Source organism: Rhea pennata, chromosome 6, assembly GCF_028389875.1.
Source record: "Rhea pennata isolate bPtePen1 chromosome 6, bPtePen1.pri, whole genome shotgun sequence".
Lineage (NCBI taxonomy): Eukaryota > Metazoa > Chordata > Aves > Rheiformes > Rheidae > Rhea > Rhea pennata.
Window position 1 is genome coordinate 34,714,484 of NC_084668.1, and position 14,254 is coordinate 34,728,737.

The 14,254-nt window shown below is 39.1% G+C and overlaps 1 protein-coding gene across 5 annotated transcripts in view; it reads left to right on the forward strand.

Annotated features, from left to right (window-relative positions):
• The window catches only part of BMPR2 (bone morphogenetic protein receptor type 2), a 108,032-nt gene that overhangs the window by 84,440 nt on the left and 9,338 nt on the right, over nt 1-14,254 (forward strand). For all 5 annotated transcript variants that reach the window (XM_062578414.1, XM_062578415.1, XM_062578413.1 and 2 more), the window contains 6 exons: nt 3,584-3,698; nt 5,398-5,558; nt 7,335-7,482; nt 8,430-8,566; nt 11,742-11,914; nt 12,972-14,251. In XM_062578414.1, the coding sequence (XP_062434398.1) occupies nt 3,584-3,698; nt 5,398-5,558; nt 7,335-7,482; nt 8,430-8,566; nt 11,742-11,914; nt 12,972-14,251 (2,014 nt within the window). The remainder of the gene's footprint in view (nt 1-3,583; nt 3,699-5,397; nt 5,559-7,334; nt 7,483-8,429; nt 8,567-11,741; nt 11,915-12,971; nt 14,252-14,254) is intronic.

A 14,254-nucleotide genomic window follows, 5' to 3' on the forward strand; every position in this document is an offset into this window, starting at 1 on the left:
AAAAACCCTGTGACTCTGGGGGAGATGGCTTGTTTTCAGGTAGTTAAGGAAAACTGAGTGAGTACTCCTGATCCTGGGAGGGCACAGCGTAATTGTCTTAACAGGTGAACAGGTTTTGCTGTTTTTGAGTGAAAGGGATTTTCAGTTGAAATGTAACTTGGCTGAAAAATGTCGTCTTTATATAAACCAGATCTGCTAAAGATCTGATTAAATGTACAGATGAGTCTTATCATTATTAACATTGTATTATTAGGTTCTTTTTCAGTCAGGTACTAACATGAAGATTAGTCCCAAACCAATCCACTAGTGGTTTGAGAGTCACTGGAAGAATGCACAGCAGGTGTAATTAATGCACAGTATGAACCTTAATTCAGTGAGCAGGTGTTCTGGTGTATGTTGAGCTAACAGCAAACAGAGAAGCAACCCTGCTGTGGAAGCTCTGCTAAAAGGGAATTGCATGGTTCAAGCTGTAGTCACAAGACTTATTTCAATAAGGGACAACCAATGCAAGATGTGCTGCTGAAATATTTTTGTAGCTCTCCAAGACAGGGTTCTCCCTGGAAATACTTCCCTCCGAAATAGGAACTCACAAGCAGAGCATTCTCGGACTGTTCTGGGTCTTCCCTGGGTGAAAGTAAGAAAAATCAGATTAATCCAAATTGTGTTACTGTCCAAACTTGCCTTCAGGCTAGTGAAACTAGCAAGTAATAAAAGCAAAGATGTGTGTATTCATCATCAGCATGCTGTGCTGATGGTACTCAATCGTATGCCAGGTGAATAAGCAGTGAGATAAGTCACAAGTGATGACATACTTGTTATAAAATACATAACAGTCACAGAATTGTTCCCTAGCAGTCAAACATTCATAGCTTTTAAGAACAATTAAAAATCACCGTTAAACACATAGTAGAATCTTAAAATTTTCAAAACAAAACTATCAATTTTTTCAAAAGTTATTATCAGAAAGAACAAATATTCTTGATTTAATATGTAATTTATGACACTGACAAGAATAATCTCAATTAAAAATACATATCTCTAAATCTTGACTGGAACTTTTCCTGAATGTCATTTATATTGAACTTCACTAAAAGCATAAAAATCAGTCAGTTTTAAGTATGTGGTATTTAGCAAGCTTTGCAGCAAAAACGTCTTGGAAGTTGGTTTGAGATCTTTCTCTGTAAAGTACTTTCCACTTGCACCATGCCGACAGTCCCGATGTCTTTGTTGGGATGGACCGAAATCTCAACTCACTAACCCAAGAAAATCTTTTATTGCAATCAACTTTCTGGTAGTCAGTGTCCTTACAGCTGTTGTTTTTAGTTTTTGGAAAAAGTGTAAAATACATATATTACAGTGATTTAGTCGAAAGAAGCAAACCATGGGCTAATAACAAAAGTGCTCACAGCCTCTAGGGCTCCTTTGTAAGAGTGTTTGCAGTGAACAGTACAGTTATGACCAGTACCTGAACCTGTAAAATCTAGTGCTATGCAGGAGCTAAATGATACGTTGAGTAACTGGAGCTCATTTAAAGTTTTAGGATTATACATACTGTGTCCATTGTCAGTTACCTCACACTTGCATATAAACAACCCGTTTTATCTGAGTACATAATGTTTGACAAGTTTGGTTCAGCATATGTCGACTTGAGAGAGGATTAAGGCTGAGGTTTATGCCTACCACCATAACATTTATTTTGTGTACCCCTTATTTTGTTTTTTATGTTTGTTTTTGCAGTAGTAGTATTCATAGAATACTATTTACTGCTTTCTGACCACTGAGCAGGTTCTTAGGTGTGAATGAGTTCATTTTGATATTCTAGATCAACTAGAAAACAAATGAAATTTAAAATCAGTGCAGAGAACACGAGTCCTCAGGAGCCAGGAATTGACAGTGATGTATCGGGGGAAAAAAACACCCCTCACGTGGCAGGAGGAGTTAGCCGAACGGAGCGAGCGGTGGAGAGAGGGCAGGGACTCTGGGGCTCCAGGTCCTTTGACACTGCCTGTGCACAAAAGCACCTCTGTGCAAACACCTTCGTTTTCTGAGCAAAAGAGGCAGGAGTTCATGGGAGATGAGTAGTGATGACATATTCCGTACCCTATCTGTGCACGCTGAAATCTCAGTTTGGAGAAGAAGTGAAGAGGGAAGGAGACTAATAAGAATACTTGTATTTTCTGAAGAGCTGTAAACAACAAAAAAAAATGTAAACTGCTTTATAACTTATTACTAGGAAGATTCTCAGATATATTTTCTTAACAAAAATCTATTTGAAGTTCATATAACAGCATTTCAAAACAAAATGTTTCTGTATAACTCTGAGTAACGTTTGCTCTGTATTATCACCAAGGAAGAGGTTATCTGTTTACAGGTTTTGTTCCATACAATGATCAGAAAAGCTGCAAAATCCTTGTAATGATACTAAGGAGTGTCAAGAACCTGGTGGTAGTTTTAACATTGGATTAAAAAGTTTCAGAGGCTCCAGTGGTTCTGAATTGTGGTGTCTATCTGAACTGTGTTCACATTGCATATCTGAATACTGACTCCGATATTGCATATCCGAGTGTTGAGGAACTTAAATGGCTAATACCAGATTTTTGAAAAAATCAAGTGTTTTATAGCTATTTTTGCAATAAAGTGTTTTTATGCAAGGCTATTATAAATGTCATGCATTGGTGCATCATTAAGATTACAGATTTAAATAGTCGAAAAGCGGGTGGCCTATACTCATAAATAAACATGGTATTGTAGTATGTATACAGGGAAGGCTGGGCTGCTTTTTCTTTATGCATAGGGTTTTCATTTGTTTAAACTGAGTATATTGTCATTGGGGGCTGTGTACATACAAACTGCAGAGGATGACTTAGTTTGCAGAATCTGACTCTTGTTTCTGATAGCAGTTTGAGTTTCTAGAACATTTCAGCATCGTAATTGACACCTTTGCTTCTGTTTTTCCTGAGATTGCACCACAACTTACTAAAAAAAAAAAAAATCACTTTCACATATAACTTCTCTTCCAAGAAAGGGAGAACATAACATTTTCCCCCCCCTTTTTCTTCTGTGCATGTGGACTCGCTTCCTGTTTGAATTTGGGGGGGGGGGGGGTGCAGAGGGAGGTTTGCTTTGCTGACTAAAATAATTGAGAGCAGAAGAGATGCCAGTGAGAGGTGTTCAGTATTCTTCAGTAAGTGCTAATGGTTCAAACTCCACTTTGTAGTAACTTGGGCTGTTAAATCTGCAGTTACCTTTCTTCTTCTTCTGTTGTTCAGCAACAAGTTCTTCGAAAGAGTAAATAGAATGGATGTTTTTCTACTGTTTTATAACTAATATCGTTCCTCCTAAAGGCACAGCCTGTTGTTTTTCACTAAATAATACCTTTTCTGTTCTTTTGTAGGTAAACTCAGTGGCAATACTAAAGACCAAGGAAACTTGAGTCTAATATTGTGATTGGTAACGTTTGGGTAAACACAGAAGCAGTTGCAGGATTAGATCTTTCAGCAGCAGTGGATGCAACTGACTCTCTCAAAGATTTTTGAGTTATTCAACTTGCTAAAGCTTTTAATCCAATGCTTTATTCTTTTAGGGTTCCTTATGCAAATATTTGAGTCTCCACACAAGCGACTGGGTGAGCTCTTGTCGTATGGCACATTCTATTACTAGAGGCTTGGCGTACCTGCACACAGAGCTACCTCGAGGAGGTAAGGCCGGGAAGGGATGCTGTGGTATCCAAGATATTCTTGCTATCAGATAGCAGATTCCTTCCTTCCTTTGTTTCTCTGTTACATTACAGCGAATAGGAAATGATGAATCAAAATAGAGATTACTCAGAACTTCTTACATATCCTTTCCTTCTGAACAAGCCCTTGTTGTGGGATATGTCTGCGACACTTCTAAGAAAACATGAGGAAGAGCAGCAGTGCTCCAGCGAAAAGGCGGGAGAAGGAAGCAGAGCTGCACAGTGCTGCTGTATCATGGCAACAGATTGCTAAAGACCCAAAGCACTGGGCGTCTGTCGAACACAGAGCAAACGAATAAAGTGTCTTGTTTGTTTCTGCAGTTCAGACACAAATTGCCAAAGCAGTATACTTTGTGTGTGAGCTGTACCTATTAAAAGAAATTGTTTAATCTATTTCACTGTGGTTTTGTTTATCACAACTCTTGATTTTTTTCTGAGAGTGTGGACCTGATCTTTTCTATTTACAAATGATATTGCTGAATTTTTAGTGCCTTATTAGAGCACTAGATAGGACAACTTTGATTTATGTATCTCTGCTTGCATGCTTCTTTCTGCATTTCAGGAGTTGAAGAATTGTGATTATATAACAGATGTTCTGCAATCTGTGATGTAACAGGCTACAGAATATGGTCTGGTACTGAAGCATTAGTGTTTTGGCAGTAAATGAAAGGAATAATTAGTATAGTAGGATTAATTCTACATTAAGGTCTAAAGTTTGGATTAAAATCTCAGATTACATACCTCAAATATTGAGCATCATCTGTAGCACGTAATGAAAACTGAAGATACTGTTAAAAGAGCATGGCTGATAATACTTAATGTTGTACTGCTATGTGTCATTGAAACTGCAGCTATCATCTTAACTTCATCATTTTGAAATGTGCAGACAGGTGTGTCCATTAGCAGCCAGAAAATGTGTAAACTTTCCATCATAAAGGAACACAGAGCCTCAGCTGGTGTGTAAATGCTAGGAGAGAACTCATGGAGTAGAGTAAATTCCTGTGAACAGCAGGCCACAGTAAAACCAGTTTTATAGTCCTCACTGTTTTACTTTAAAAAATAAAACAAAATAACTCTATCAAAAAAGCATATACGCTGGGAACAACTGAGATAAGTCTTTGGAGGTCAAATACATTGCAAGGTTAATGCGTTCAAAGTCTCAGGAATAATATTGACTATGTATTTTCTGAATATCTGCTGATCTCAATTGTAATGTAAACAGCTGGTGCCGTATTTGACACTGGTTTGTGGATGTGAGAGAACGTTTGGCCTGGCTGTCTCGACTGCGGCAGCAGGTCTGTACTTAAGCACATGCTGCCTCCCCTGCCAAAATCATGCTGAAATATCTCTTGGAATCGTAAGAAGCTTGTTGATGAACACTGAAACTAATAGATTGTGTAGATGCAGTCAGTCTTCTATACATAGCATACTGTGGAGCTCGTAAAGAAGCAAAACTGTCAGCTTTCTAAAAAATAAGTTGGTTTTCTGTTTATAATAGCTGTGCAGACATAATAAGATTGTCTTATTTTGCAAAACTGTCAGCTTTCTAAAAAATAAGTTGGTTTTCTGTTTATAATAGCTGTGCAGACATAATAAGATTTTCTTATTTTGCCAAACAGTACAACTGCTTAAATAACAAGTACTTTCATGTGTCCAAATAGACCATTACAAACCTGCAATATCCCATCGTGACTTGAACAGCCGCAATGTCCTGGTGAAGAATGATGGAACATGTGTAATCAGTGATTTTGGCCTCTCCATGAAGTTAACTGGAAACAGACTAGTACGCCCGGGTGAGGAAGATAATGCAGCCATTAGTGAGGTAAGTACAAATACACATAAGCAGCTGTATTAAGGTAGAAAAATTAGTATGGAAGTAAGGGCGATACATGCCTGTTTCTGTTTCCGTAAGGTGATTATTAAGGTGGTACAATTCCTGTTAGGGAGAATCGCTACAATGTGGGGAGAAGGGGCTGAAGCCTTGAGAGGATGGGACTGATTCTTATGTCAAAGAACTTGAAGATGTATCTACCATTATTGAAAGGTGATAGAATGGCAGCTGTGGAGACTGAAGTGCTCTGTGTCAGGAATTTGGTTGCAGGGCTGTTTGCAGTGATGAGGATACAGATCCCTTGGGTATTGTACTGCAGATATTACTTAAGCCCAAACATTCTTGGGAAGTTATTTTTTTCCTGGTAATATTTTTTTTTTTTTCAAAATGGTGATATACTACATTTCACACCTTACAACTGTTTCTCTGGGTGTCATCTGTAATTTCCTGGATGTGAAATGGATATACCTGGGGGAATGAAAGCATGTAAAAAGACATGGACCACTGAGAAAGAAACAGAATAAAATAAAAGATGCTTGAAAAAGAAACCTATGAGAAAAGATTGAAAGAATTAGGGTTGTTTAGTCTGGTGAAGTAAAGACAGAGACAAGTCTTCAAATATGTAAACAGCTGCTACAAAGAGAAGGGAATAAACTATTCGTATTCACTGTGGATAGGACAAGAGAAAATAGGATTACATTGCAGGAGGGAAAATTTAGGTTAGATACAAATAAATCTTTTTCATCTATAGAAGGGCAGCGAAAGTCTGTAATGGATTGCCAAGGAAAGCTATAGACTTTGCAAGATTTTATGATTTTAAGGAACAGATTGGAAAAACATCTTGCAGGGTAGATTAAGTAGAACAGAACCTGGGCAGAAAGAGAAATGGTGAAGCTTTGTTTTTTATGATGCTGTCATTCAGAGAGTGCTTCTTTGTTGCTTTCTTTTCGTATAAGCCTAAATACATTGACACCTGAATACAGGGTACTCAACTGTAGTCAGACTACTTTAAATGAAGAGTGAAGGTCCCAGAATGCTTCAGTATTTCTTTTTTTTTTTTTTCTTTTTTACTCTTACAGTAAATCTTTATATTTCATTCAAAGAATGTGCTTCCCAGTTCTGATCAACATCCCTTAGAAAGGAAGTATTACAGTAAAACCGCCTAGTGCAAAAGTGCCCTTGATAGATCTCTCCTCACTGAACAAAGACGCAAAAGGATACAAAACCATTGTTTAAAATGCAGGGATTTAGAGCAGTCCTGTGGCTTGCCCTGCAAGGACTGGTAAATGAGTGCTCCAATCGAATGTATTTCTCAGTGGAGACGAACATGTCTTCCAAGGCTGCTGTTAACCTTTAATCCTGGAAGATGTAGGCGAGAGCCTTGTCAGCAATCCAGGAATAAAGAGAGCAAGTTCCTTGTTCACCTACATCCTCTCCCATTATGGTATGTACTTTGGCATATAACAGAGTAATTTTAGGAAAGAGAAACATTTCTGCTATATCATCCTGCACGTTAGAACATTGTGTAAGAGACAAAATTATTGTTTTGGTACAAACAATGTGTGACAGAGTACAGGAAGAGTTTTATTATGACTAGGTGACTGATAAGAGTCTAGAAACTGAGGACATTGATTAGAAGAGAATTGCATTTCCTGCTAAATCAAACAAAACATAAAACAAAGTAGAATATTAAAAAAATCCATAATAAATAGAATATGATGAAGGATTTGCTTCCTGATTTGAAACTTTGATTTTATGTTTTTCCAGGTTGGTACGATCCGCTATATGGCCCCAGAAGTGCTTGAAGGAGCAGTGAACCTGCGGGACTGTGAATCTGCTTTGAAACAAGTAGATATGTATGCACTGGGCCTTATCTACTGGGAGATATTTATGAGATGCACAGATCTCTTCCCAGGTAACTAAAAGAAGTAGGAGTTTTTTTCTTTAAAAAGAAAAAAAAACACAACAGTAGAAAGTAGAGTATGAGCAACCAAAGTTAATCCCTAGCCAACCTTTTAAAAGTGAACCCATCCTAAAAGGGAAGTAGTTTTCACAATTGTATTTCACCATTAGGTCAGTGCCACCTAGTGTTCACAAGTATTATTGTTATCAGTATAACGTATTTGCGTGTCAAGAATGGATCATGCTGAAAGACTTTCCACTGCTTTTTTTAACCAACTTGCAAGCTTTGTGGTAGTGCAATTTGAGCACTATAATTACTGTCCAGAGTTCATGAACATTGGGCTGATTGCAAAAGCAGTGCATTCGGTCCCTAAAACTGATAGAGCACTTGAAGCGCCTCTCAGACCTTACTCATGAACAGGTGCTGTGATATTGTGTAACCTTTAGCCATTCATACTTGCTTTTATTTATGTTAGTGACATTGAAAATTTAGGGAAATCCGTACCTGTAACATAAAACAAGAGGAAATAGACTGGTAAAAATTAGCACAAGTGTCACAACCACCTTTCTATTCCTGAGATACAGTTTAAAGAGTTAATAGTCTGACATGCAATATTCCCTCTGTTGTCAAACAGCTGCTCTTTACATACGGGGACTTGTGATGTCTTTGGGCTTCCTCTCAAATGAAGCATATGAGTATTTTTGGTCTGCAATGTTTCAGAAAATTAGGTGTCATCCTCGGGTTCCAAGATATTCCAAATCTTCAGAGAGGCTCCTAAACAACACTTAATTCATTCGCAGTTAATTCAGCTTTTCTTTATGAAGTCAGACTTTGGAGAAAATGGAGAATATCCTGATAGACAGAAAATTTGATATTACCTTCCATCACCTGATAGCCCTTTTATCCTTTTTTTTTAATTATTATTTTTTAAATCTGATTTTTCTTTCTTTTGCTAACAGGAGAATCTGTGCCAGAGTACCAGATGGCTTTCCAGACAGAAGTCGGAAACCATCCCACTTTTGAAGATATGCAAGTCTTGGTGTCTAGGGAGAAGCAAAGACCAAAATTTCCAGAAGCCTGGAAAGAAAACAGCCTGGTGAGATAGAATATTTACTAAGAAACACTAGCCAGCTATAAGGTGCTCTCCTTTCTTAAGAGCAAAATTTGATTTTTTTTTTTTTTTTGTAATTTTTGTTAGTATTTACGGACTGTGAGCTGTTTCTGGCTGGACTTCTTAGGTATCGACTTCAATTTTAGGAAGCCTTTGAGATTAAAGCTAGATTTTTTTTTTTTTTTTAAGAAAAACTACTCTGACTACTATCAGATGTTGAAATGTGATAGGCTGAAGATTACTTGTATTAATTTTCACATGGTGCCTGTAGTATTATTCATAAAGTGCCCATATAGTCTCTGTAAATCAAATGAGACGCATAAATGCACTTTGTCTTTTGTTTTCTTATAAACTAGAAACACTCTAAATTAGTTAGCAAAAATGTAATTATACTCCTCCAAAAATGAATTTTCATACACATTGTTATGAACTTTTTCCGAAGATGTATATTTTTCAGAATTTGCAGCACCTAGAGTTTCTAGCAATAATTTTATTATAACTAAATTAGACATTTTGTGTGGCTTCATTTGATCTGCAATTTTTATTTTCAAAGCTATAAACAAAGCAGTGTTTGTTTTGAATGAGTATAGCCATAGCTTAGAGCCTTGCTTGCTGCTGCAGGCCAAGTTACCGCAAGTCAGCTGAGCTCTAGTAGTAGTCTGCTTCCTTTCATCTGCAGCAAACATAAGGTAATGCAATTCCCCTTAGCTTCGAGGGGGTTGTTTGTCTTTCATTACAAGCACAGTGAAATGCAAACAGTAACTGGATTCATCTCATACATACTAACCTATTTAAGCTAAAACAGGTCAATTGCGAGTGTGAAAATCACATATTTTATTTTAAAAGATGCTTTTAGTTATTCCTTTTCTGAAATTATGCCCTTCAGTCTTCAGAGACTTTGCTAGTTGATAAATACATAGCTACTGTGCAGATAATGGGGAGCCTAAGGCCTCATCTGTGCTGATACTTGTAAATATGTGTGAAACTATTTTCAGAGAGGAGCATAGCCTCCAGTATTAATGCTGTTATAGAACATGTTGTAACTGAGTTGAAAGCTTCATAGAGAGATAATTTTATTGCACAGTTTTGGCCAGTGAGTCCTAAAAAGTCAACACACAAACTATGTAGGAAATCAAGCAGCAGCTGTTCTAGCTATGGCCATGTTGGCAAATGCAGTGTTGGAAGAACAGAGCTTGCAGCTGTTTCTGAAGACGGCTGTAACTAAAACAGTTCAAGAAGGTTTGTTTTGTTTTGCAAACTAGCGTTTTAAATGTTAATTATGCTCTAACAGGTAGGTAGACTCCATTATTATTAGACACTGAGCTAGTGATGATCCCCGTATTTCAGCTGCCTAACACATTCCATGTGTTGGCTCTAATGCTTTGGCAAAATCCAAGGTAACTTAAAAAAGAATATTCTGGTCTAAGGATGGATCTACACCATTGCTTAGAGAGAGAGAGAAGGAAAAAAAAAAAAAAAAAAAAAAAAGGTAGTTCTGTCACGGATATCAGTCAAACAACCCAGTCCACACTCTGTCAGTTTAGCATATGATCCCAATGGCCACTCCAAGGAGGATACTGTAGAAAACTGCGCTCCAGATAACCTCACCCTGGACCCAGCTCTTAACTTTCTGTATCCAACGCATGGGATAAAAGTCTTCTGTCCTTTATTTAAAGCTATGCAGACATGATGCAGTTTTGGGTTACTTTCATGTAACTTCATCTATTAGAATATCTATTTGCCTTTTTCCTTTGAGAAATAAAAATAAATATCGAAAGGAAAAAATAGATCTGAGAGAGAGTATTCAGTTATATACTCATTAAATTTACTGCTGGAGAAAACTACAGTGGGAGAGTCTTACCAAGGAGGAAGATTAGATATTAAGATGCCCGCTGACTTGGAGATAAAAAAAAAAAAACAAACAGTGACTAAATCAAGTACTAAAAGTTGAAGGCTTTTTATTCTGGAGGAGAAGACAGATCCAGTGCACTATCCTATCGTTATCTCTGAGGGTGCTTTTAGACTCATGTGCCTAAGCTAAGGCGGGTGTAGTAGCTTAGCTTCACTTCCATCCATTGTGGAAAGGGAGATAAAAGATGTGCTTGTGTGGAACCTCATCCCAAACTGTGCAGCGTCACTAAGCAGCAGGGACTTGCTGGATGCAGGCAGTGTCAGGACCCTCTGAGGGAGTGCGGAGTTCTCTGCCAGCGTGCAGAGCTGCTCCTGGCTGTCGCTGCCAGAAGGGGACAAGGCAGATCTGGCACAAGGAAGAGAAATCTGTGGGGCCTGCTGAGTGCCTTAGTGCCCAGCTGAGGCTGTGCACAGTTGTTGGTGCTGGAGAGGTTAAAGCTGGGTTGTAGATAACATGAGACATCCTGGCAAGCCATATCCCATCCATGAGCTGCACATTGGCAGCAGGGGCCAATAATGTCTGCCCTTTTCCTGCACTTGGGGTGCAGTGGAGTAGAAATGTTCAATGCTCATAATCTCAGTTGTCTCTTCTCCAGGTCTCTGACCAGATGGCAGCATGATTTGGAGGTTTTGAGCTCTAATCCTGACTTCAATAGTCACCTCACAGTGTGAACACGGGAAAGTGTGTCTGCTTCCATTTTTCCATCTGTAAAATGAGGGCAGCGACAGTATCCTCCCATAGTGCAGACAAAATCACTGATGTTTGGGAGGTACTTGGATGTTGCTGTAGTGAACAGGAGAGGAAAAGCATGATGAGACGAACAAGGCTGTGTTAACTGCAAACAGCGCAGGGCAGCAAGGCAGGCACCATTTGCTGCACTGAGGGTGTCAATGACATTTCCAGAGTATCATCGACCCTTTGTACATGGCCTTCATAAGGCAGAGGGAATGACTACGCATATGTCTAAGAGGGCAGGTTGGAGGTTGTATAAGCAACTGTAAATGCAACTTTTCCTAAATAATGATCTTCTCAGCTTGTGTGTGATATGATGGTATTAATCCTGCATATTTCTATTATTAAAGTAAACTAGCTTTGAATACTGTGTTTATCTTCCATTTCTCTTTCTCACAAGCTTGTAACTATTTCCATGTGTACGGAATGCTGTCATAAGACAGTAAATTAGAAGCACAATATAAAAGGGAAATAATGCAAGCCAAGAGGGTTTTTTGTTTATTTGTTTCCTGGCAGGCTGTGAGGTCACTTAAAGAGACAATTGAAGACTGTTGGGATCAAGATGCTGAAGCTCGACTAACAGCGCAGTGTGCTGAGGAGAGGATGGCAGAACTCATGATGATTTGGGAGAGAAATAAATCAGTTAGTCCAACAGTCAATCCTATGTCTACTGCCATGCAAAATGAGCGGTGAGAAAGAAAATACTTGTTTTTAGTCACCAGGGAATGCCCAATGCGTAGCTCACTCCAGTAAGAAGCCTAGAGCACAATGTTAGCCTGATGTTGCTGTACCTGTGAAGCGGGCATGTGTTACATGGGTGTTGTACAATATGAAGCCTATTGCTTCGTTTTACACAAATCCACATTGTGAGGAGTTCTCAGATCTGTACATCCCCAGAATTCACCTTTTATGTAAACTGGACTTCTCACAGAGGGTCCTTTCTAACTGAACAAACTGTGCAAACAGGTTTACACAGACAGGATGTGATTTGGAATTGTCTTGAAGGACTCTTGCTACATGATGCATGAAATTTCTATTTAAAAAATTTCTAGTAAAAGCTGTACATGTTCAGGAGATACGGCTACAGGAAATTACCAAGTCTCAGGCTTGCAGATTTTCAGTTAAAGAACCACAAGGCCACCATTTCAGTTATCATTATTCTGACCCCAGTGAGAGAGGTGCTGCACATTCCCTTTCTCTGTCTATAAATTATCCAGAGAGAGTGAGAATTAGCTGAACTGACTTTAATACTTAGTGTACACTAGAGATCTGGATTTGAGAGATGAATAATGTTACTATACATGGCAGTATCTGTTCAAAATATGGAACATTGAAATTGTTAAAATAATAGATTTCTCCCAGTTTAGGTCCTTGTGACCTTTCCCAGCATCACTTTCTCCATCCTATCTTGTTACCCTCCTGCAGCTTCACTTCTCTGCAACTAGAACAGTGCCTTAGCAGTGAAATGGACTAATGATGTATTGGACAAATAGAAGAAAATTACTGATCTCTGGCTTAGTTGTATAGATAACATCCATGACAAAATTTCTATCCTACTAAAACAATTTTCTGCTACCTAGGATTTTTCAAGGAAATTACAGAAGGGTCTCTGTTAGATCTGTATCTGTCCTTAGATTATGCATGAGAAGAATCAGAAAAACACTCAGCTTTCTTAATTGAGAGGCTTTATAATGTAAGGTGATTTTTACATATTTGGTCTTAATATCACTTATTTTTTCCTTAAAGGAATCTGTCGCATCATAGGCGTGTATCAAAGATAAGGCCATATCCAGATTACTCTTCTTCCTCCTACATTGAAGATTCAATCCACCACACTGACAGCATAGTGAAGAACATTTCTTCTGAACATTCAATGTCCACTACACCATTGACTTCAGGGGAGAAGAACAGAAACTCCATTAACTATGAGCGGCAACAAGCACAAGCTCGCATCCCTAGTCCTGAGACAAGTGTCACCAGTTTGTCCACCAATACTACCACCACCAATACAACTGGCCTCACTCCTAGCACTGGCATGACTACCATATCTGAGATGCCTTACTCAGATGAAACAAACTTGCATTCTACAAATGTCATGCAGCCAGGTGGGCCCACCCCTGTTTGTCTGCAGTTAACGGAGGAGGACCTAGAGACGAACAAACTGGACCCAAAAGAAGTGGATAAGAACCTGAAGGAAAGCTCTGATGAGAATCTGATGGAGCATTCACTTAAGCAGTTTAGCGGGCCAGATCCGCTCAGCAGCACTAGTTCCAGCTTACTTTATCCACTCATAAAACTTGCTGTAGAGGTGACAGGACAACAGGACTTCACACAAGCTGGCAATGGTCAAGCATGTTTGATTCCTGATGTCCCATCTGCTCAGGTCTATCCTCTACCCAAGCAACAGAACCTTCCGAAGAGGCCTACTAGCCTTCCTTTAAACACCAAAAATTCAACGAAGGAGCCGCGGTTAAAATTCGGTGGCAAACACAAGTCAAACTTGAAGCAAGTGGAAACAGGAGTTGCCAAGATGAACACTATCAACGCAGCAGAACCTCATGTGGTGACAGTTACCATGAATGGAGTGGCTGGGAGAAGCCACAGCATAAACTCTCATGCTGGGACAACCCAATACGTAAATGGGGCAGTGCCATCTGGCCAAACAACCAGCTCAGTAGCACAGAGGGCCCAGGAAATGCTTCAGAACCAGTTCAGTGGAGAGGATAGTCGGCTGAATATTAATTCAAGCCCTGATGAGCATGAACCCTTGTTGAGACGGGAGCAGCAGGTTGGCCATGATGAAGGTGTTCTGGACCGCCTAGTGGACAGGAGAGAGCGACCACTGGATAATGGCCGAACAAATGCCAATAACAACAACAGTAATCCGTATCCAGTGCAAGACACAGCTACGCTCAGTGTCCAGAATGTAGCAAGAAATCCTGGGCAGACCCAGCCTAGAAGAGCACAGAGGCCTAATTCGCTGGATCTATCAGCCACAAATAGTTTGGATAGCAGTAGTATGCAGTGTA